Source organism: Dasypus novemcinctus, chromosome 25 (genome assembly GCF_030445035.2).
Source record: "Dasypus novemcinctus isolate mDasNov1 chromosome 25, mDasNov1.1.hap2, whole genome shotgun sequence".
Lineage (NCBI taxonomy): Eukaryota > Metazoa > Chordata > Mammalia > Cingulata > Dasypodidae > Dasypus > Dasypus novemcinctus.
The window spans coordinates 35,384,591-35,410,344 of NC_080697.1; the positions used below are offsets into that span (position 1 = coordinate 35,384,591).

The following is a 25,754-nucleotide window of genomic DNA, read 5'->3' on the forward strand; positions in this document are numbered from 1 at the left end:
TAGTAAGTAAAAGAATAACATTGTTTAGCTCTGTCAATGATTTTTGTGGCAGCTTGGACCAGTACTTTTATGGTTTGCATTATTTAATCCAAATTAGACCATTTTAGTTCAAATACATTAAACTCTTGCAAATGTCTTTTTCAAAACTAGAAACAAACTTAAAGGTTTGGCATGATTATATATTCATTGTGCAGAGCGTATGTGCTTTGTTGTTTGCTAGTTTAGATACTGAATAGGATGCGTATGAGGTGCAAAATTATTTGTGTAGGCTTTGAAAAGTATTTGTAAGAACACCTGACATTGTTTACATTATTGTCTTGAGACCGCTCTCACCACCGCGCGCAGATGCCTCTTTCTTTTCTCCTCTAATGAGGCCTTTGATCCGTTGTGTGCTGCTCTGTACTCAGCACAGCCTTCTGCATGTGGACAGTTTTAGCTTTTAGTATTTTATCATTTTTATTACTTTAGCTGTAGTACGGTAAGTGTCTAGTGTAATGTTCTTTCCAACATAATATGGAAGGTAACTCAAGGAGTTATCATCAAAGAACTTTTATTTGTTTGATTAAAATGCCATATGTATTCCCAAAGTCATAAGGCATCACACAGGTGTCTTGCAACCTCCTAATTAAAATGCTTATCTTGAATGAAATCTAATTTAGTTTTGAATTTTTTTTCTACTTCAGAAACAATTTTTCTTTCAAGAAATGCAAAAAAAAAAATCACTTTAGAAACTGCTTTAACTACTTATATTTAGAATTATTTCCTTTTCAAACACAGTGATTAACAATTTCTCTAACAATTTCCACTTTAAATGCAAAAGTAGTCCTTTTGTAAGATTCTTAAGGCTGATAATATTCAAATAAAACCTATACAGGAAATGATATAGATATTCAGGGTTTCAAAAATTTTGACTGTGATCTTCAATTTACGAAGTATAATTTTTTGTCATCATAGGGCTGTGAGTAATTGATTTCAAGTGCAGTTCAGCAGTTGTAGGCCATGAATCATGAATACATACCCTAGCAAGAGCTAAGTGCACATTTTCCCCATGGTTTTACACTGCCTCAAAATACTTCTACATCTTTGGTATGTGTTTTGGTATTCCTTTCATAATTGTTGGGGGGGAAAAAAAGGAGCCCTGTAAGGATAAGTCAAATTACTTGATAGCATGATGATGGCTGTTTTAACATGCCGCAGTTACTAGTTTTTTGATGACACTGAGTTTTACAGAATTGTTCTTGTGACAGTTTGATATTATTTATGAACTCCAAAAAGAGATATTATGTTTGTAAACTTGTCTGTTCCTCTGGGCGTGATACCCTTTGATTGTATTAAATTCAAAGGGTTTATGTTTACTTGATTATGGTAAGATTAGGGCTTTGATTTGCTCAGTCATTAGGGCATGCAGGATTGAGTCCCCACCCCCTTGGTGGGCTATATAAACAGACTCTCAATCAAGAACACAAAAGTAGATATTCAGAGAAGATACACAGAAGACTAGAGAGAGCTCCACAGAGACAGAAGAGGAATGAACTTTGATCCTGTGGCCCCAGGAAGAGAAGTGAGCCATTCACCTGATAGTCTACAGCTCACCTTGTGAAGAAACCAGAGCAGATGAGCCTGAAAGGAACTGAGTCCTCCAACCTGTTGCTGAGACTGGAAGAAGCTAGGCTCATGGAGCCTTGAGAGAGGAAGGCTGAACCCTTGCAAACATCGTCCGCCATCTTGCGTGACTTTGGGTGAGAAAATATTAATACCACTTATGGTACTGTGAGTTAGACTCTTTAGGGCCTTGCAACTGTAAGCTTTTACCCCAAATAAATACACTTTATAAAAACCAACAGATTTCTGGTGCTTTGCATCAGCACCTCTTTGACTGACTTATAGAGTTCTCAAGCAGTGAGCTTGTAGGCACTGACCATAATAACTGGTTTCCCAAAAGAGGCTTGGCTAATAAAAAATTGAAAAACTAGAAAGAGACCTGGTTCACTTTTGAGGTGTGAATATTGATGAATGTGTGTCTTTATGTGCATGTAAGTACATGTGTGTGCATGTGCATGTAAGTACAAGTTTTCCATCAATTTATGAATAGAGAGAGATGTTTAGATATGGTGGAAAGAAGTCTGAACTAGAAGTTAGCAGACCTACATACTATTTCAGCTTCAGCACCTAGGACTACTTGTGTGACCACAGACAAATTAATAAACTATTTTTAAATCTTCATTTTTCTTCCATCTAGTCAGTGGGCATAATAGTGCCTACTATTTACAAAGCAAAAGGCTATATCAATATCAGAAAGGATAATTAAAATGAAAAAATTTTTAAAGAATAAGATTCTTTAGGAATAATGTGCTTTTGTGTAGTTTATTTACTCTACAAATATTTCTTGAACAAAACTGATGTAACAGTACTCTATATGGCACTGGAGATACAGTGGTGGGTAAAACCAAGCTTGTACCCAGCTATAATCTGGAGGGGGAGAGTGAAAAGGAATAATAATCCCACTGATGAATATAAAATTCTACTTATATATAGTATGAGGGAAAGTATATGTGCTATAGGGTCTTGGAATAGAGGAATACAGTGGATCTCAGGGAAGGCTTTCCTGAAGAAGTGAGAATTGAGCTGAGATATAAAGGATGAGTTGGAGTTATCTGGGTTAAAACAGAAGGGGGAGAGTATAGGTAGCTCCTGAGATGTTTAGGTTTTTTAGTTGTCTTTCTTTACGTATTAGTAGGCATAAAAATGGAATTCATTTTATCTTTTATTTCTGACATTTTGGCTATAGTGCTAAGTGGCTGTTTTCTGTCTTTGTTGTCATTATCTCCCAGAATCTCAAAAGTGCTTGTGTATGCGCTAGTAGAAGGTATTTAACAAATGTATATTTACTAGTAGAAAGTATTTGAGTGTACTAGAAATTGGCATTTATTTCAAGATAATAAAAGTCCAAGACAAATAAGAGTTTTCTTTAAGTCTTTAAAGAAAATTTTATCTTAAATTATAACCTCTTATGATTAACTAGTGACATTAGCAGGCAGCTACTTACAGGTAAATTATGATAAATAATGCCTTTGTCATAAATTATACTCTAAGAATCTGTTTAGAGTTTTATTTAAAATAGATTTTTCCATGTAATTTAAAACTTCATTTTGAAAAGAAATGATATGAATGGCTTATGTAATTTCTGCCAAGGAATTAATATGGACTTTCTATAAACCACGGTCATTTGTAATCAAAATGCTTTTAACTTGCATTGACGCTGGCATTAACAAGTGTTGCTAGATTGGTAGCATAGAAAGAAATTGCATTAAAACTTACCAGGAGCTCATTGATGCCTGAGGTTTTATAATGCTTTCTGTGGGCCATTTAACTGCTGGCAACTTTAATTCACATGATTCATAATACTGGAAATTTAAATTCACTCTTAATTGAGAAGTGAAGTTACTTAAATTCCTTAAATGCTAACCTTTGGAAAAATATCTGAAAAATAAAGGCACATATGATTTTGGTGGCCCACTGCCAAAAGATTATCATTTACATAAATATCTCTTTCAGCAGAAGAGTTTAATGTATTGAGCTCAAAAGGTTAGAATAGAGACTTCAATCTGGAAACCAGCAGTAGACTGTTGGCTTGTGAACAGCAGTATTGTTCATCATATTGAGAACACTGTTCACATTCAAGCTTAAGCAGAGTTGGCATTAAAATTCAGTTAATTTGTTTCATGTGACTTGTCAGCTGTGCATTTTTATCTAAATCTTTCTAGCCTTTTAGTATTTTGTGTTAAACTCTTGAAACAGATGAACTACCTTTTTAACTGTTTATATTCTGATATTTTGACCAGTTCTGCAAGTGATTCTGTGCAACTATCTACCAGATTTTCCATTTTATTTAAAATATATTAAATAATAAGCTTGAATTACATTTTAATTTATTAAAAAGTAATCCAATTTTAGAGGGCTTTCCTGTTTTGTACATACTTGTTTGTTTGCAAAAGGGACTTCTGAAATCTATTAAGACAAAATTGGTATCCTTATTTTCTTAGTAGCACCCTGTTCTTTTCTTCTTTCCTAATTTTGTTCTCTGGATTTTCCCTTAGGAGGCTTTTAATATTTGGCTACTAGCCAACTGTTGGGTCTAACCAGTAAAATGCTAGTCCCAAAGAAATAATATAATGTAACTCATGTTAGAGTAAGATCCAAGTTTATTTTTTGAAGGGCATGAAAATCTCACTGCTTCTCTAAAACTACATTCACTCAATAGTATCTAACAGTTCATATTCTTACTTGGGAATTGAGTATTTTGAGGATATCTCTAAATATATAGTGATTTTTTTTTAAAAAAACAGCTGTATTGAGTTATAATTGACTTAAACTATACTTATTTAAACTGTTCAATTTCACAAATTTTCATATATATGTATGTACAGTGAAATCATCGCCACAGTCAGGTGAGCGAACATATCCATCCCTCCCCAGGTTTCCTCCCGTTCCTTTGTAATCCCTCCCTGTCTCCCTCCTATCCCACATCCTTGACTTCCCAGGGAATCACTGATCTGCTTTCTGTCGCTATAGATTAGTTTACATTTTCTACTTACAATAAAAGGAAGCATAGAACTATATATTCTTTTTTATTAAAAATCACTTTACTGAGGTATAATTAATATAAAACCGCACATTTTAAAAGGTACAATTTAATCAATCTTGGCCGATGTATATACTCATTAAACCATCAACACAATCAAGGTAGTGAATACATCTGTTTCCCCAGAAAGTTTGCTCATGGCCCCTTTGTAATCCCTCTATCCCTCCCCTCCGCATTAGCGCCCACCTCCCCCAGTTCTCAGGAAACCACTAATTTAGATTCTGTCACTTGGGATTACTTTGTATTATCTAGAATTTTATATAAATGTAATTATACAGTGTGTTCTCTTTTTCTCTTTTTGGGGAGAGGGATGGTTAATGGCCTCTTTTACTTAGAATTATTTTGAGATTAAGACATGTTGCATGTATTTAGAGCTTGTTCCTTTTATTACTTAGTAGTGTTACATTTTATGGAAATGCCCAATTTATTTTAACTCTTTCACATTTTAATGAACATTTGTGTTTGTAGTTTTTACTATTACAATGTTAATAATAATGTTTTACTATTACAGTGTTATGAACCTTCACATACAAGTCTTAGTATGAACATATGGCTTCATTTATCATGGGTAAATAACTGTGAGTGGAACATTTTTGTTATCCAGTTGTTCCCCCATTGCCAATGGTTTAGAAGACTGTCCCTTTCTCCACTGAATTACCTTTACAGCTTTGTCAAAAATAGTTTGTCAGTATGTTTTCCCTATTCTGTTTTGTATTCTTGATTCTGTTCTATTGATATATTGGTCTGTATTGATGCCAACACCTTCCTGTCTTGATTGCTCTAGCTTTATTATAAATTTTGAAACCAGGTAGTGTTAGCCCTCCAACTTTATTCTTCATTTCCAGAGTTACTTTGACTTTGTACTTCCATATGAACTTTAGAATCAGCCTGTCAGTTTGTGCACACATACATACACATACGCAAAACTTAATAGTATTTGATTGGAATTTTTTTGAATTCGTTTATCAGTTTGGGGAGAATTGACTTTTTAACAATGGTGAGCCTTTCAACCCATGAACAAGGTACATATCTCCATTTATTGAGGTCCTCTTTAGTTTCTCTCATCAATCATTTTTTTAGGTTTTAGTATACTGATCTTACACATCTTTTGTGGATATATCCCTAAGTAGTTCATAATGTTAATGCTATTGTAAATGGCATTTTTAAAATAATTTCTGTTTCCAGTTTTTCATTTCTAATTTAGAAATACAATTGATTTTTAAAATCTTGTATTCTGCATTTCTCAACTCACTTATTGGTTCTAGTGACTTTTTGTGGATTTCATTGGATTTTCTACATAGTTGTATGGAGCAAGACTGATAGATTCAGATGGGAAAGAAAAAAATTAGCCCTTTCTAGATTGAGGCAGTTTATTACTTACAAAGACAGCAAAAAGCAGGCTGAGCAAAGGTGCAGTCTCCATGTATCCCTGTCTCACAGTATGACACCAGAACCAAAAGTGCTGAATGACATGACAGTGCAGCATGAGTGATGGGGTACCCTGCTGCTGAGGTGCCAGATGTGTGTAGCAGCTAAGCAGTTTTACAACCTGTAACTGTATGCTAAGAGAAAGGAATCAAGGCATAAGGCCTCATACTTCACCATAGTTTGGGAAGTGGTGGCAAACTGTCTCTTGACCACCTCCTGAGAAGGCAGGGAGGAGAGTGAGAATTGATCTTGTATCAGCTTTCATATTCAGGGAGGGCCACAGGGTGTTCTGCCAAGACTTTTGCTAGCTGTGGTTAATCTTGCTTATGTGGCCTATGTGGAGACAGGCAAGATTGCCAGGGTACCAGGGCACCAACCAGGTGGTCATACTGTCTGCAAATAAAAACATCTTTTTCAATTGGAATGTTTTCTTATTTTTTCTTGCCTAATTTCACTATCTTGAACCTCCAATACAATGCTGACTAGAAATGGTGAGAGTGGACATCCTTCTCTTACTCTTGATCTTAGAGGGAAGGCATTCAGCTTGTTGCCATTAGGTATGATGTTGGGCTGTAGGTTTTTTTAGATAGATGCCACTTACCAGATTGAGGAAGGTCCCTTCTATTCCTAGTTTTCTGAGAGCTTTTGTCAGGAATGGATCTTGAATTTTGTGAAATGCATTTCTGTGTCTATTGAGATGATCATAAGTATTTTTCTTTTTATTTTGTTAGTATGTTTTGAAATATACTGATTAATTTTTTGAATGTGAAACCAAGTCTGAATTCTGGGGTAAACTCTATTTGATAATACCACATTATCCCTATTATGTATTCTTAGATCTAATTTGCTGAAAATTTGCTTAGAATTTTTGCATTTATATTTGTGACAGTTATTATTTTATAGTTTAACTTTCTTATCGTATTTCTGATTTTGATATCAGGGTAATGTTGACCTCAAAGAGTAAGGGGGTACATATTTCTTCTCTTCAGTTCTCTGCAAATGATTGTGTAGAATTGGTATTGTTTCTTCTTTAGGTGTTTGGGAGAATTCACCAGTGAAATCATCTATGGCTTGGAATTTTCTTTGTGGGAAGATTTTTTTTTAAGATTTATTTATTTATTTTTATTTATTTCTCTCCCCTTCCCTGCCACTCTCCTCCCCGCCCCCCTCCAGTTGTCTGCCCTCTGTGTCCATTTGCTGTGTGTTCTTCTGTGTCCACTTGTATTCTAATCAGTGACACCTGGAATCTGTGTCTCTTTTTTGTTGTATCATCTTGCTGCATCAGCTCTCCATGTGTGTAGCACCACTCCTGGGCAGGCTGCACATTTTTTGTGTGCTGGCGGCTCTCCTTATGAGGCACACTCCTTGCACCTGGGGCTCCCCTACACAGGGGACACCCCTGCGTGGCATGGCACTCCTTGTGCACATCAGCATTGCATGTGGGCCAGCTCATCACACAGGTTAGGAGGCCCTGGGTTTGAACCTTGGACCTTGCATGTGGTAGGCGGACACTCTATCCATTGAGCCAAATCCGCTTCCCTGTGGGAAAATTTTTAATTACAAATCCTATCTCTTTAACAGGTATAAAGCTATTCAGGCTATGTATTCTTGAGTGAGCTTTGGTACTTTGTGTCTTGCAAGGAATTTGTCTAGTTCTTATAAGTTGAAATTATTGTCATAAATTTGTTCATAATATTACCTAATTATCACTTTAATATCTGTATAACCTGCAATGATGTCACTTCTTTCATTACTGTTAATTTGTGTCTTCTCTCTCCCCCCCCCCACCCATTGGCCGTCATAGATGTTTATCAGTTTCGTTGCTCTTCTCAAAGAATTGAATTTTGGTTTCATTGGTTTTCTCTAGTGTTCTTCTGTTTCTCTACCTCATTAAGTACTGCTTTGGTCTTTATTATTGTCTTCTACTCACTTTGAGTTATTTTGTTCTTTCTCTAGTTTCTTAGAGTGTAGGCTAGGTCATTAATTCGAGACCTTTCTTTTCTAATATGGATCTTTAGCACCATAAATTTCCTCTTAAAAATACTTTGGCATTCATAAATTCTGATGCAAACATACATCAGAAATATGGGTTTGGTTCCAGACCACGCGATAAAGCAAATATCACAATAATGTGAGTCACACAATTTTTTTATGTTTCCCAGTGCATATAAAAGTTATGTTAAGAAAAGTATGTTTACATTATCCTTTGTCTATTAAGTGTACAATAGCAGTATGTCTGAAAAAAAAAAACAATGTTCATACCTTAACTTAAAAAACATTTTACTGCTAATAAATGCTAACCATCATCTAAACCGTCACTGAGTTGTAATCTTTCTGCTGGTCTTGCTTTGATGTTGATGACTGCTCACTGATCAGAGTGGTGGTTGCTAAAGGTTGGGGTGGTTATGGCAATTTCTTATAAGATAATGAAGTTTGCCACACTGATTGACTCTTCCTTTCACAGAAGTTATCTCTGTAGCATGCAGTGCTGTTTTTACAGCATCTTCACCAGGAGTAGATTCCATCTCAAGAAACTACTTTCTTTGCTAATTGATAAGAAGCAATTCTGACCCATACAAGTTCTATCATGAGATTGCAGCAATTCAGTTACATCTTCAGGTTCCACTTTTAGTTCTAGTTCTCTTTCCACCACATATGCTGTTCCTTCCTCCACCAAGGTCTTGAACCCCTCAAAGTCATACATAAGGGTTGGAATCAATTTCTTCCATACTCTTGTGAATGTTGGCCTTCTCTCATGAATCACAATGTTCTTAATGGCATCTAGAATGGAGAATCCTTTCCAGAAGGTTTTCAGTTGACTTTGCTCAGATCCATTAGAGGAATCACTATCTATGGCAGCTATAGCCTACAAAACATGTTTCTTAAATAATAAGACTTGAAAGTTGAATGACTCCTTGATCCATGGGCTTTAGAATGGATGTTGTGTTAGCAGGCATGAAAACTACATTCATCTTGTACATCTCCATCAGAGCTCTTGGGTGACCAGGTGCATTGTCAATGAGGAGTAACATTTTGAAAGGAATGATTTTTCCCTAAGCAGTAGGTTTCAGCAGAGGGCTTAAAATATTCAGTAAACCGTGTTGTAAACAGATGTACTGTTAACCAGGCTTTGTTGTCCCATATATATAGCACAGGCAAAGTTGATTTAGCATAATTCTTAAAGACCCTAGGATTTTTGGAATGGTAAATGAGCATCAGCTTCATCGTCAAGTCATCAGCTGCATTGGTAGCTAACAAGAGAGTCAGCCTGTTATTTGAGGCTTTAAAGAAAAGCATCAACTTCTCTCTAGCTATGAAAGTCCTAGATGGCATCTTCTTCCAATGGGAGGCTGTTTCATCTACACTGTAGACTTATTATTATTCTAGCAATGGAAGAACCCTTATCATTGATATAAAGGCAATTGCTACAAGAGGTTCTGAGGGGTGGGAAAGGGAAGAATAGGTATAATATGGAGGCATTTTCGGGACATTGGAGTTGTCCTGCATAACATTGCGGTGATGGATACAGACCAGTGTATATTTTGTCATAACGTACAAAATTGTGTGGGGCCAAGTGTAAACTATAATGTAAATTGGTTAGTAGCAATGCTTCAATACATCTTCATCAATTGTAACAAATGTGCCACACTAATGAAGGATGTTGTTGATGTGGGAATGTGTGGGAGGGGGAGGGAGTGGGACATATGTGAATCCCTTTATTTTTTATGTAACATTTATGTACTCTAAAGCTTCTTCAATAATTAAAAATATTAATGAAAAAATCTGTTGTTTAGCATAGCCACTTTTCATCAGTTATCTGAGCTAGATCTTCTGGATACTTGATACAGCTTCTCCATTGGAACTTGGTGCTTCATCTTGCACTTTTATGTTGTGGAAATGGCTTCTTTCCTTAAACCTCATGAACCAACCCCTCCTAGCTTCAAACATTTCTTCTGCAGCTTCTTCACTTCTCTCAGCCTTCATAGAATTGTAGATAGTTACGGCCTTGCTCTGGATTAGATTTTGGCTTAAGGGAGTGTTGTATCTGCCTTGATAATTCTATCCAGACCACTCAAACTTCTCTATATCAGCAATAATATTGTTTTGCTTTCTTATTGCTTGTTCACTGGAGTAGCACTTTTAATTCCCTTCAAGAACTTTCCCTTTGCTTTCACAACTTGCCTAACTGGTGCAGGAGGCTTAGCTTTCAGTCTATCTGAGCTTTGGCATCCCTTCCCCACTAAACTTGATCATTTCTAGCTTTTGATTTAAAGTGAGAGATGTACAACTCCTCCTTTCACGTGAACACTTAGAGACCATTGTAGGGTTATTGATGGGACTTTCAATATTGTTGTGTCTCAGAGAATAGGGATGCCTGAGGAGAGGGAGAGAGATGAGGAATGGACAGTCAGTGGAGCAATCAGAACACATGTAACATTATCACAGTTAAAGGTCGCTGATCCCAGATCACCATAATAGATAGAGTAATAAAAAAGTTTGAAATATTGTGAGAATTACCAACTTGTGACACAGAGACATGAAGTGAGTACATGCTGTTGGAGAAATAGTGCTGACAGGCTTGCTCAATGCAGGTTGCCACAAACCTCAAATTGTTTTAAGGGAAAAAAGGTATCTATGAAGCTCAGTAAAGCAAAGCACAGTAAAATGAGATATATGTGATATATGTGCCTGTATGTGAATGTACATTTTCATTCAGTTCAAATCTTTTGAATATCCCTTTTGGTTTCTTCTCTAACCTGTGGATTATTTAGAAAAGTGTTATTTAGTTTCCAAATATTTGGAGATTTTCAAAATATTTTTCTATTATTGATTTCTAATTAAATCCTTTGTGACCAAAGAACCTACTTTATGTGACTTGAATCCATTTGAATTTATTGAAACTTGTCTTATGGCTCATAATATGGTCTTTTGGTAAATATTCCCTATGCAATTGAAAAGAATGTGTATTCTGTTGTTGTTGGAGAGAGTGTTCTATGATTATCAATTAGGTCAAGTTGGTTGATAGAGTTGATCATGTCTGCTCTACTGTTGCTGATTTTCTATTCTATCAATAATTGAAAGAGAGGCTGTTTTGGTTTCCCAGCTGCTAAAACAAATACCATACAGTGGGTTGATTTAACAACAGGAATTTATTGGCTCCCAATCTGCCTGTCCACTTCTTTCAGAATTCCATTTAGATGTATTTTGGATCTTCTCCTCTATCTCCTTGTCTTTCATATTTTCCATCCATTTATCTCTCTGTGATAATCTCCTAATTACTTTCTCAAATCAGCGTATTGCTTGGGGTATAATAAGTTGAACCATACGGACTTATCAATATTTGACCATTTTTGACCTTCAAAAGTGGTAATTTCATATAGTTCAACATTCTGTCTTTTCCTGTTTTATATATGTTTATATAGTAGGCATATATTGCGTTTATAATGGAAAATACAACCTTTTTTAAAAAAGAAAAACCTGTGCTGACTTCTTTCTAGTCTGTGTAATTAAAAAAACCAAAACTTCATTTCTTCATCTTTTCTATGCAAAGGGAAGAACCATCATGTGGATTTTAGAATTGACCATTTTCCCTTTCCTACTTGTGTAACCTTGGCCAGACTATTTTATCTGAGGCCCAGTGTCCTCATTTGTAAAATGATAATGCATTTAACCTTCACTGAGAGGTATTTATTAACATGTAGAATATATGGTATATATGTTACTTTCCTTCCTTCATTTTCCCAGCCCACATTCTGCCTTTGGCTAAAGGCAGTATATTTGCTCTCGTATTTTGTTTCCTTAGTAATTTTTTAACTACCACTTTTTTCTTTCATTTTTCTTTTTCTATTTTTTTTTAAAGAGCAAGGCGTATAATGTGTTATTTATTTTTATAACCAATAAATTTCAAGTTACATGAAGAATTTGCCTTTCTAATAGTGACATTAATGATCTTTTTTATTTCTTATTTGAAGAATATCAAAGAATATTCCAACAACTAAAGATGTTGAGCCACTGCTTGAAATTGATGGAGATATAAGAAATTTTGAAGTGTTTTTGTCTTCAAGGACCCCAGTTCTTGTGGCTCGAGACGTAAAGACTTTTTTGCCATGTACTGTAAACCTAGACCCCAAATTACGGGAGATTATTGCAGGTGGGTAAATTTAATTTTTCTTTTCAAGTCCTCAAAAATTTTCCTATTTCTAACTCAGCTGTGTAAGTTTCTCTTGTCCTTGAAAAGCCAAGAAATATTGAACCAAGTATTCCATGGGAGAATTAGTGATCTTAAGGATTAGGAAACTTGATATTCTTTTGAGAATGTTAAGAAAATAATGTGTTACAATCACTTTATTTTAAAATTTTCCCCCACACACACACTCTCTGACCTTGTAATCAGAATACTTTTAAGATATAGTCATGACTTTTAGATGTCAACCCATTGTAATTTTTCTGTTACCGATCTTATGTTCTTAATAGGGGTCTCTATTCAGAGGAGGAAGAAAATCTTTATATTTCCTTTTTAATTTTAACTTAAATTTATGTACTAGAATTGAGAATCATGACATATTTTACAATAACTTAGTTATTCAGTTATCACTATATACAAAAGCTTACATAGACAAAACCCTTATTGAAACACACTGTCTTTTATAAGATACTGGCACTACTGACCCAACTTTGAGTTAATTATGAATTATGAAGAAAATTATTAAGGAATTATGAAGAGATAATCTTAAACTACTTCTATATATATACACTTCTATATCCTTCCCCCCACCCTTCTTTCTCTCTTTCTCTTGTATTTTTTAGGTACCTGTTATAAGGCTGATGTCAAAGATGTATTTTGCAAATATGGAATCGTTTTTTTTCCCGATAGTTATTCAGAGGTGAATGATTCATATAGTTTGCAAACCCACATTCTTAGCTAACATTGTCTTTATTGATATTAGACAAGTATTAGATAATAGTTGGCAACACTTTATGAATCATAAGAATTGTTAGAATATCACAAATAAACAAACACTGTGTCTTAAAAAGCCAGAGGAAAGTTAATAGCTCTGGTAACTGAAGAGTAGACTCCAGATGTTGATTACTTTTCAAATAGTGAAAAAAAACTCTCATGCAAAGCAGTTGAGCTTTACTAACTAGAATATCTATGGAATGTCCCAGATGTCCTATCTTCTTTAATCCATTATGTGTCCCTGGCAAGAATGATAAAGTCACATTTCTGTCAAATAGCTAAAGAAGGAAGTCGTAATTGGACTAATTACTAATGTCTTATTTTCTTTTGATTTCTGGGGTATAATTGAATTTTTCAGATGTTCGTGCTGCGAGAGAGCAGATTAATATTGGAGGACTTGCATATCCCCCACTACCTTTACACGACGCTCCTCCCAGACCACCTTCAGGTTATAGTCAGGCTCCATCTGTTTGTTCTTCTTCTACTTCTTTTAATGGACCATTTGGAGGTGGTGTTGTGTCACCACAGCCTCACAGCAGTTATTATAGTGGTATGACAGGACCTCAGCATCCATTTTATAACAGGGTAAGTATGTGGTAGGAATCTTTAATTGTAAGAATTTGTTCCAGGGAAATCTCACAAGTTTTCTGCTTATGGATTCTATTATTGTTTCAAAACTGTATTTTTGCTTTAAAATAGGAAACAAGTAAAGTTTTCCTATGCTTCAAAAGAAAGGTTTCTCTCTTTGCTTATAAACAGAGGTCCATTGTTATATTTTTGTAGAATGATTTATATTGGCATTTAGAACAGTGATACACTTATATTTCTATAATAGGAGACCTATATTTAGTGTATTTTATATGTTTTAAATGTGTCATAATAATGGGAAATACTGCTTGTAGGACTCAGATGTTATTGCCAGATAATAGCACTGCAGGACACTTCTAGAATTTTATTTCAAGATATATTCAGTAATATATAATTGTTTATATGATACAAATATGACAATTTTTTTAGGTGAAAAGATAAAGATACAGTTAATTATCAATGATATTCACACCCTGTCAAATTTAGTAGGCCTGTGTTATCTGTTCTCATATTACTGATTTCACACTCTAATATTTACATTAGGAAAATGGAGCATAAGTCCTAGTATTATGCTTTTTGGAACTGTACTCTAAGATCCTTCACAATTATTTATTTATTTTTATCTCCCTCTTTAGTCTAATTCAAGAAAATGCAGGAACTAGTATTCATAGAAGCCAGCTACCTGCCTAAATAAATTTCATATGAGCTGGGAAGAAAGGAAAGTTTAGAATAAATGTGGCAAAAAAGGAATTCCAGAATTTAAATTAAATGTTCAGTTTTTTAAAAAATGTTGGCCATATAAGTAATTAGGTATACCATTCATAGAAGCTGTATGGATGTTATGCCTTTCTTCTACTCAAACAAGGAGGAAAAAGTGGAATGGTACTTTATAATATATTACAGCCTTGTAAAAGGATGTTAACTCTGATAAGCAGTGATTGAAATGCAGATTTTTTTATTTACTAAACTTAAGTATGTTGTAATTTTACATAAAATGGCTCAATTGATTATTAGATGCCATCTGAAATGTTGAGACCAAATTTATTTAAAATTAAAAAAAAAAAGATTAGCAGGTCATCTAGGCTGAGACCTGGTATTTATTAATTCATGAATAATAATAATGGAATGGTGTTAAAGAATATTTTATTATTTTTTAAACATTTAAAATTATTTGTTTTCTAACTATTTTTTGCTGATATCAGGTTTTTAGTCTTAAAGATAAAACCAGAGTAATTCCCTTAAATTGGCAGGGGAAAAAAGGAGGAGGTAGATGTAATGAAGCTTAATGAATTTTAATATTTATGTGCATTTAATCTGCTATCTTGCATTCACATGAAACTGGTTACAAATAAATGCCCTAGTTATAAATCTCATCTTATCTAAACAGTAGACTCCCCATCTGCTTTTTAAAAGTACACTTGAGTATTTAGTATAAAGTAAGTTCTAAGAATTTACAATAACAATACTCCTAGAATCCATGTCAGAATGTCCTCATTTATTGAGTTTTTTGTTGTTATTTTTTTTTGTCTTGTTGCTAATCATTTTTGTAATGAATAGTGTTCTATTAGGATTCCATTGTGTTTTTTGAAGAGCTTGAGTTAATATTTATAAATCGCTTAAAACCTGGCATGGTAAACCTATAAAAATGTTAAATGAAATAAATAGAAAAAACCCTCATGTCAAATTGTAAGGTACAAAATTTTAGTTGCTTTAAAAACTTGTATTTAATGAAAAATAGAGAAATGTAAATAATATATCTTAAGTTTGGATTTGATATCTTATAGAATATGAGTAAGGCTCTTTTCCTTTTATTTCATCATTGCATTAAAAAATTTGGAGTTGTATTTTATTGACTTGATTAGTTTCATTTGATAAATTTCATTACACTTTGATTTCTGTAATTGTTTATCCCCTTTTTTTTGTTACGTGTTTTTTCCATAGCCATTCTTTGTCCCATACCTTTACACGCCAAGGTATTACCCTGGCGGTTCCCAACATCTCATCTCACGTCCATCAGTAAAAACGAATTTGCCCAGAGATCAGAACAATGGCCTAGTAAGTATATAAAAGGGTAACTAAAATATTAATATAATAATAAACATAGATAGCATTAAAAGTTGGGTTATTTCCTTTCTATAGTGGAAGAATACAATTTATTTTATAAATAGTTTTAAGAAACATAAGCTATTATTAACATAAAATGTATTTTGTTTTCATTTCTGATAGTTTTCTATGGAAGGAAAATCAACAAAATCCTCAGTAAATAAATGTTAAGTTGTTTATAACCATATATTTCTGGCTTATAATAATGTAGTGTTACCAAAACTTTTAAAACAAAACAATTTCATCTATTTCTAATTTTTTTAAAGGACATATCATATCTATATATACATATTAGCCCTATGGTATAAAAATTAGAGGATGTTTTGAAAGAACTTTTCAATCTAATGACAGAAATTAAACAGGATAAGGGGCATTATTCAGATGTACTTTTGAATCTAGTTAATTCAAAGCAAAATAATGTTCGTGCCTAAAATATTAGGTGTTCCTGATTGACCAACTCAATTTTACTAACAACTTTAAAAAGAAATTCCCTGTTAATATATTTTTATAAATTAGGAGACAAAAAGCTATAGAAATTAAATTGCTATTTAAAATTTAAAATGGTGTCATTAAAGGAAAAATTGAATCACTTATTTCAGTATCATGTATTATTATTTTAAGATCCTGTTCATTCATCATCATATTTTGGCTCATTCCTTCACCTTTTCACCCAAACTCTCCTGTTTTGTGTTGTTAGGAAGTTATCAAGGAGGATGCTGCTGAGGGGCTTTCTTCACCCACAGACTCCTCGATGGTAATGGAGTAGTCTTGGGGTGTGCTTCTTCAGCATTCATGGCTGTATTAATGGTGATTACAGCGGTTCGCTAACTCTGCATCTGTGGTATGGTGGCAGCTAGTGTAGAGTAGCTGAGTACTAATAATTACAGTTCATTAATTATTTTAAAAGCTAATGTTTAACTTCACCCTTTATTTCCTCCCTTTTCCCCTTTTTCAAAAAATTACATGGAATGGGTTGACTTTTTGATTTTCCAATCAGGAATGCATTTTATCCAAGGAGCATACAGTTGGTGGTGTTTGTTCCTTTTTGTTGAACTCCATTGTCATCTTTGACCGTTTTCTTAAGCCTGCAGTTGGAACTATACATATAGAATATTCTTGAAAAATACCCAGAGTCACTCTTGAGACATTCTGAACTGCATAATATAGATCAAAAATGCAAAATGAATAACTCTTCTTAATCCATTTGTCCTCAGTTTACGAAGTATTGGTATACATGTAGTACTATTTTTCTTTATCTATATATTTATTAAAATAAATTTGCCAGATAAACATTGAGCTAGTTCACATATATAGTAAGTTTTTTTTGCCAACATCGTAGGGTGAGTTTCTCGTAAAAAAAGTAATAACTTGTAAGGGAGTCACTTCATGTAAAATTATTATTCAAGACTTTGTACTTAATAAATAAATTTAATGTGATGAGTCTTAAAGTAAAATCTTCATTTAGTCAATGTGGAATTAAAGAACCCAGTCTATATTTAACTTCTGTGGTTTTATTTAGAGAACAGGTTATGCCCATGTGAATATGATCAATTTAATCTAAAGCTATGCTGAAATATGGCATAGCAGTTAGAATTAATGTGGTATAATATTACATCCTGAGTTTATCCATATTTTTTAACTAAAGACATGCATTTGAGTAGGGAATAGTTTATTAATTTTAATTTTCTTTAAGTTAATGTTAGTAAGAGAGAAAGAGAGCCATTTTGATGTTTTCATTGAAGGGTTGATGATTCCTTTTAGGTCATTAGTATTTCAGCTGAAGTGTTTGACTTCAATTATCTGTAAATGGTAAACAATAAACCATCATAATTCGGTTTTGGTATTGAGGGAATCTTTAATCCATGGATTATCACCACTACATTAAAAAAAAAAGGCTTTTGATTTAGTCAGAGAGCCTTTAATACATAGATTCATGCATGCCATGCAATTTAAGCTAAAATTCCTCGGTAGGCTTTTAATGAAAATCAGATACTGTGAAGAATTTGGTGGTCTTAATGACACAGACATGTTGAAACAGTAGCTATTCCCTTACTTAAAAATGTAGGGAAACACTTGTAATTAAAAGGTATCTGTTGTATCTTCCAGGGATCAGTAGAAAGAGAATTAGGCAAATTTTGAGTTTTTGAGGAAGGGGAAATAATGCAATTCCTGAGAAATGTTTAAATGCCCAATAGCAAAGACTAAAGGTACTTTGCATATATAAGTGCCTTTGTTTAGTAAAATAACTATACTATTTGCTGTTCTTTTAATACTAAAAGATAGTTCTGTGGTCAGCTTGTTGAATAATAGACGCTTACCAAGCTTTCTTTGCTTTTAAGAAATTAACGATGACAATAGCATGTAAAATTTGTTTTGTTAGAAGACTAGTAAAAATAATTAGATATAAAGTTCAAATTCAAATTAAAAGCAGTGGTGGAAATGTGAAGTATCTGTACATGGAAACATGTCTGGGGTTTTTATAACTGAATCAACATAGTTGTATTTAACATAAAAATTAGCTCTTTATGGCTCATACAGCTTTCTAGTCCTGTATTAGAAAATTATTATTATCCAGAAAGCTATATTTCTGTTATAACAGGACTTCAGATTGATTCCATTTCTGCTCATTCAGTTGTCCCCTGTACATAACAGCTTTTTGGCTAGAGCTGCTTGATGAATAAGTGAGGAACTACACAAACATTTTTGGAAAAATTGGCTTGTCTTTCCAGACACAAGACAATGTGTAAAAAACAAAACAAAACAGAAAGCCAGGCCATAAAGGGTTAACCAATGATAGTCTTTTCAAAATATAGGTGGTCCCATCTTTTTTATCACAAGGAATCTCTGAAAAACTATTACAAAGCAGATCCTTGTAAAATTAATTGGATTTTCTCACACTAAGAAACAATGTCATTATTAAACTTTTTGAAGTCCTGCCAAATTTATAAGATATAGGTAAGTCCAAGTATTCACATAGGTGAAAATGTAATATATAAGCCTCCAAACTGATTTTATTTTTCCATAATTTTATAAAAATAGAGAAAATATATGCCAAATGCTATAGAACTGGAAAAAATATTTGGAACCAAGGTATGCTCCTCATAGTGTTTGAGCTAGAAAGGACAACTATTTTTCAACATTTTTAAAAAAGAAATTAAATCTTAATCATAGCTCTAATTGATAAAACCAATAAAATTAGGACTGTTTTGGCCCCCAAGCTTGGACTTTTTCCTATTAAGAATCCTCCAGGCAGTGCTAGTATTCCATGGTCTAGCTCAGCTTCCTCAAGGTATAGATGAAAAAAATGGCGACTTAGGGAATTTGGGTGACTTACCGGAAGTACACCAGAGGGGGTGCCAAATTTGGGTCTAGAATCCAAATGTGCTACCTCATAGTTCATTATTCCACAATATGATGCTGCCTTCTTTGTCCCTGTTGATGATGTGCATGACATAGGTATTCAGCCTTTCAAGTTAAATAAACCCTGGTGAGTAACTTTTTGCCTGGACAAATTACTTAACCTCTCTGATTATCAACTTCCTCATCTATAAAAACCAGATCTGCTTCATAGTTCTGATTTAAGGATTAACTCATCCCTAACTTATTTTAATTACATAATATTTGACTCCTCAACAATAATTACTACTCCCAAAGGCCAAATCGTATGGAGCTTTAAAGACCCACTACCAAAACTGTTTCCAGTTAAATGATCTTTGTGTCTCTGTAGTGGGAGTAGTGTACAAGTACTCAGTTCAGATTAACATGATCTTTTTTATCTATTGCTGCTTCTTAGGCCCAGAAGGTCTCAATCATTTTGTTTTCTTAGAGTTTAGAAGGATTTCTAGGTTATTTGGATGGATACACCAGATACTCTAGACTTTTCAAAGATTTCCAGGGAAATTTTAACTGGGACCTTCATTTTCCTCAGTGCCTTTCCACTAAGAAGTAATAGGATTCGTACCTTTCTGCGACCCTCACGCAGGGAAGCACTATTATTGTGTGCCTCCAGGTTTCCTCAGTAGCATTTTGTAGGTTATCTCAAAGAGCTGTTCTTACAAGTACAATAGTCGATTTTTATTTAAGGTACCTTGCTCATGGTGGTAATTGTATTTCATTGAAAAACATTTTTTTTTTCCAAAGGAGGTGTGAGACAGCATTTCTTTTTGCTTTTACCCTTCCTTGAATTATTTAACATCAGGTGTTACAGATGCCTGTGTGTCACTCATTATTTCAGCAAATATTTATTGATTATCTAATAAGATAGTATAGCAAACAAAACTAATGAGAATCCTTATGAACTTGAAGACCATCAAGGGAATTATCAGTACCATTATGTCACTATTTTTCACCCTTCTCTGCCATAGGGTTACCTGATACTTTTACATAGCTCTATTTAGATCATTTTTATGCCTCTTTGAAAAGGCATGCTAACTGATTAGTACAAAGTTTAATTGTAAACAACTTCAGAATTGCAAAGGCTTCTGATTTCCACTGTGCTGTGTTTAAACCCTTTAAAGATTGATGAAAACCACAAAATTAATAAAAGCATTAAAAATGAAGGCCTTGGTTTTCATTAAACTGGATCTATCAGTGAAGTGGCCAAATATGAAGAAAAAAGATGGGGATCAACTGGAGATAATTTTTATTTCCACCACTGTTTTAGAACTTATAACCTGTTTTTAAACAATGACTTGCCCAAACCAAGCTGTTTATCATTGTTCAGGAGAAGACTTGGACAAGAATGTTAAAGATGCCCTGGGTAAGGAGTGAGGATGTTTTCTATTTTGGTTAGAGTACATTCTTAGTCTTAGTATAGGTATTTACCATCAGCTAGCAGCAATTCTCTCTAGGTTTAATCAACTTGAATATCATTCACACTTAATAAAATATTTTGAAGTGGATTTTTTTATTCTGTTTGAATTTAAAAATGTTAACCCAGTTTTTCCTTAAATAATAAATGAAGAAATTGATTGCCTTCCTGCTTGTAGTCTTTGGACCAGATTTCCACTCAAGAAAACTCTTTTCCTAAATAATTAATAAACCTCAACTAAATTGATTGGGCTATTTTAACAGAAATATGATATTGCAGTAATTATATAATTGAAATCTTAGAGTGCAGTTACAAGTTTTAAAAAATAAAATCATATTCATTACTGTTTAGTACTTGTATTTTTTATAGTATTGCCCTTAGAATTATTAAGCATTATCTGTCAGTTTTGATCTAATTGCTATTTCTCATTTAGTTTGAAAAGTAAGATATTTTCCAACTAAGTTGATAATACTTTCTGTTGTGCTTTTGGTATCTTGAAATAAGCTATAATTTCACAAGCACACCTTTTACGATATTTTTGCATATCTTGACAGATATATATAGTAACTTTTAAATAATCCAATATAATAAAGTTGATGATAAAAAATAGAAAATGAGGTTCTCATGAAGTACTCTAGAATATTGAATTCCTTAAAAGAAAAATACAGGGAAGCAGATGTGGCTCAAGTGATTGAGCTCCCGCCCCCCTCATGTGAGGTCCAGGGTTCAGTTCCTGGTGCTTCCTAAAGAAGAAAAGCAAGACAGCAAGCTGATGCAATGGGCTGACGGGGCAAGCCGACACAACAGGATAATGCAACAAGAGACACAAGGAGGAAAACATAATGAGAGATGTAACAAAGCAGGGAGTAGAGGTGGCTCAAGCAATTAGGCACTTGGCTCCCACATGGGAAGCCCTGGGTTTAGTTCCCAGTACCTCCTAAAAGGAAGACGAACAGACAGCAAGTGCAAACAAAGAGGAAGTAGGGAGAAATAAATAAAATCTTTAAAAAAAGAAAAAGAAAAATACATATGACATTGGATTAGCAAAACACTAGTCATTATTTTACTGAACCCATGATGTAAATTCACTTTGAGGCAATACTGTCTCATCTCTATATTATTTTAAATATTTTAAGGACATTTACCACCAATCTAAAAATATAAAAAATGGACTAACTAGTGGTCGTGTGCTTTGAATTAGGATTTTTTAAAATCTCCATCTTTAAAATAGTTTTGTTAATCATAGTACGCCATAACATTTTTGGTTTCACCATAACATTTATGGTTTCTTGAACTGTAATCTTAAGATATTTCCTTTGAATTGGTATATTTAATGCATCTATTACATGCTTTATACCCAGCAAACAAAACCCAAATATCAAAAGTATGTTTCAGAATATTAACTATTGTGTGGCTAGGTAATATTTCCTTTTATAAAGCCATCATGTGATAATTAAGCTTTATTATTAAATTGATTAGCTTTAGTAGTAAGTTTCTAGTCCACATGTTTTTCAATGAAATTAATTTCAAATTAGGATATAGTAGGATTATTAATTTTTCATAGCAAAATTGATTTATCTTGTTTTCTTGTTAAATGTATGGCCCATGATTAATTTTATAATAGAAAAAAATATAAATTTTGAGAGTACAATTTAAAAATAACCAAGCACGTTAATTAAATTGAACTACTGTGTGTGTGTGCTTTCTTGCTTTGTGTTAGTTCAAAGTTATGAGAAAATGAATGACCAAAGTGCCACCTATATTCATTGTAGTGTGTATTTGATGTTTTACTTTAAGCTCCTGTCCTTCATTCTTTTTTATTCTTTCCTTAAAGCCATGTGACTCTGGGTTTAACAAACAGAGACAGGTACAGAAACTCTCAGTGAAATCTTATTCACTTTTCTTGTTAGACTATTTTATAAGCAATCATTGGCAACTTCATGCTGGGCTGTTTATAAATTTGTGCTTCTTTCAGTGTGTTGGGTTTATTTTAATAAGCTGCTTTCAGCCTTTGCATGGCATTCATTTCTGGCTAATCAGTTCTAAGCTTATTTAATAAATTCACCAAAAATGACATTGTTTCAAAGTGTAGTTTTAAATACTTACAATAAAAATGATTTCGTTAGCTTTCCTTTTACCCATATAAGTTCTGATTTCTGTGTATTTTGAAGTTTATATTTAACAATTTAAACAAACTAACATTATCTGCATTCAGTTTTTCATTTTAGGAAATGTTTTTTTTATAAATTCTGATGTATGCTGAAATTGTCTATTCTTGACTGTTAACAGCTAAATTTCAAGTAAGAATGAATAGTAAACTATAAAATACTATCATTTGAATTCTATGTGTTCTCAAAGTAATATAGTTTGTTCTATTAAGGATTTACGTACTGAATTATTGAACATACTTTTTTTCTGTTTATCACTTTTTTATGCTGTTTCTTCTTCTTTTTATGAGATTTCTATCCAAAAATAGTTACTTTGGTTACTCAAATTCATTCGGTTTCAAAATAACTTCATTGTATGTGGTAATTATTTTAGGAAAGACCTAGTAGACAATAAATATCTCCTTTATTCAAATAATCTTACAGGTAGTGGTAAAATCTAGGAAATGAAGTTAAATTATAAGTATTGAAATGTTTGAGGTGCTCAGTTAAAACGCTTCTCAATGGTCAATTGAATTTTAAATATATTTACTTAAGCAATGAAGTTTTTCATAGAAATGATTCATAATCTTGACAGCAGTTTTTTTTAACTGCCTTTTAAATTTTGAATTAAGGTAGAGGAAATCAAAAGAAAAGCTTTGAACAATTTTTTACTTTCACAAAATTACTTGAGGTACTTATTGATCATTTATTCCATATCTTGATAAAGCCCAACTTAAAAATTATCAAGAGTAAGATTATAGCTTTGATGGAATTACAAGGATCTTATGTTTTTATGTTTTTGTGTTTGTCTATCCATCTGTCTTTTCTTATAAAGCTTTTGAAAGTCATTCAGAGATAATATAGTCTGTATAATTCCAATTGAGGGAAAATATGTTTCTTAATATAGTTAATAAGCTATGAAAGTTTTAAAGAATGATGAAAGTAAAATTGTTTTTGTCTCAAAGGAAAAAGGAAGTAAATTTATTAACATATGTGTATTGCAGAATTCTAAGATTCTTCTTGGAAATGAAATACTCTTTAGCATTCTACATTTTTTCCTTAAGCAAACAGAGTTTATTTGGTCCATGTCTATTATACTTGTCCTTTTTAGCGCAATCAGAAATAGAGTTCTTTTGTGATAAAAAAACAAAACTTTAAAACAATTTTAGACTTAGGTATCCCCTTAATGTTAACATCTTAATGTTAATGTATAATCATCATATGCTTTAAACAAGAAATTAAAATTGGTACAATATTATTAACTAAATTCTAGACTTTATTTGAATTTCACGAGTTTTCCTACTAATGTTCATTTTCTGGTCCAAAGTCCATCCAGTTGCATTTTTGTTATTTTTCCTTAGTCTCCAATCTGTAATAGTTCCTCAGATTTCCTTGAATTTCATGACCTTAATTACACTTCTGAAGAATACCAGTTATTTTATACAGTGTCCCTGAATTTGGATTTTTCTGGCTTTTTCTCATGATTAGAAGGATGGTATACATTTTTGGTAAGAATACCACAGAAACGTTGCATTGCCCTTCTCTTTGCATCCTGTCAGAAGGCTCATGCTTGTTCCTGTATCTTACGACTGATCTTTGACTGGTCATGCAAACCTTATTCACTTGGTTAATCTCTGCCAGATTTCAATACTGTAAAATTTGTATTTTTCTGTTTGTAATTAATATATATTTGGGGGGAGATACTTTGAAACTATGCAAATATTATGTTTCTGCTTAAACTTTTGTCCATTAATTTTAACATCCAAAAATGGACTTGTGTACAACAATTAATATTGTGATGTTTGCCTAATGGTGATTTTCCATTTCTCTCTTTCCTTCTATATTTATTAATTGGGATTCTATCTGGAAAAACTGTCTTATCTCTCTTGGTCATTTATTTACTCAGTTATTTATTTATATCAGTATAGACTCATGGATATTTTCAAAGCAGTTGTATTCACACACCATAAGATCCATCCAAAGTTTACAGTCCGTGGCTCTCAGTGTAATCACGGAGTTGTGCATTAATTACCACAGTCAAGTTTAGAATATTTTCATTGCTTCGAAAAGAAAAACTCCATACCCTTTATAACCCGTCATCCCTGGTAGTGTAGTACCCTTGCTACAATTGATGCAAGAATATTAAAGTATTACTGTGAATTCTAGTCCATAGTTTGCATTAGGTGTATTTTTCCCATTTACCACCCCATTATTAACATATTGTAATAGTGATGTACAATTGTTCTAGCTCTTGGAAGAACGTTCTTATATTTGAACTATTAACCACATTCATTGTCCATAACAGGGTTCACTATACTTGGATATTTATTTTATTCTATGGAGTATAATCCAGTACTGTCATTATTTTGTTGATCAAATTTTTCTTTTGTGGTTTTGAACCAGACATGTAAACAAGTATAAATGTACCCAGAGAGAGGACACAGGTTGAAGAATAAAAGCACTTGAGATACATAATTAATGATCATTTAAAAGATGTTATTTCACAGTTGAGGAATTTAGTACCAGTACATACTATGACATGAAACATGAAAACATTCTAAGTGAAAGAAAAAAAAAGTCACAGAAGTCCAGAATTGTATGATTCCATTCTTATGAAATGTCCAAAAGAGGAAAATCCATAAAGACAGAAAATAGATGAGTGGTTGCCAGGGGGTGGGTATATGTGTGTTGGCGGAAATGCCAGTTGACTGGCAAAGGGTTAATGAAAATATTCTAAAGTTGATTGTGGTAATGGTTGCCCATATCTGTAAATTTACTAAAAACCATTGAATTGTACCCTTTAAGTCGTTAATTGTATGGTGGGTGAAATGTGTCTCAATAAATTTGTTTTTGAGAAGAAGAAGAAAAAAAATTTTTAAGTATGGTTATTAAAAATACAGTGTTTAAAATGTTTGTAATAGTGGTTCGTTAACACTTTGATTACTGGCTATGAGCATGCAGGCAGGAAATATGATTATGAAAAGAGATTTATTTTGAATGTAAACCATCAGCATTTTTACAAAGGGGTAGGTCATACTATGATCACTTCTATTACATTTTCAGCTAAATAGAAGGAGT

The 25,754-nt window shown here is 33.1% G+C and overlaps 1 protein-coding gene across 37 annotated transcripts in view; it reads left to right on the forward strand.

The window, feature by feature from the left end:
* KIDINS220 (kinase D interacting substrate 220) overlaps positions 1-25,754 on the forward strand; it is a 122,975-nt gene that overhangs the window by 85,395 nt on the left and 11,826 nt on the right. For 8 of the 37 annotated variants that reach the window (XM_058287923.2, XM_058287920.2, XM_004457195.4 and 5 more), the window contains exons 23-24: positions 12,043-12,221; positions 13,387-13,613. In XM_058287923.2, coding sequence (XP_058143906.1) covers positions 12,043-12,221; positions 13,387-13,613 — 406 coding nt within the window. Of the gene's footprint in view, positions 1-12,042; positions 12,222-13,386; positions 13,614-15,557; positions 15,672-16,416; positions 16,474-20,442; positions 20,479-22,363; positions 22,397-25,754 lie in introns of all 37 variants that reach the window. The other 29 variants (XM_058287899.2, XM_058287901.2, XM_071211943.1 and 26 more) reach the window with 6 other exon arrangements.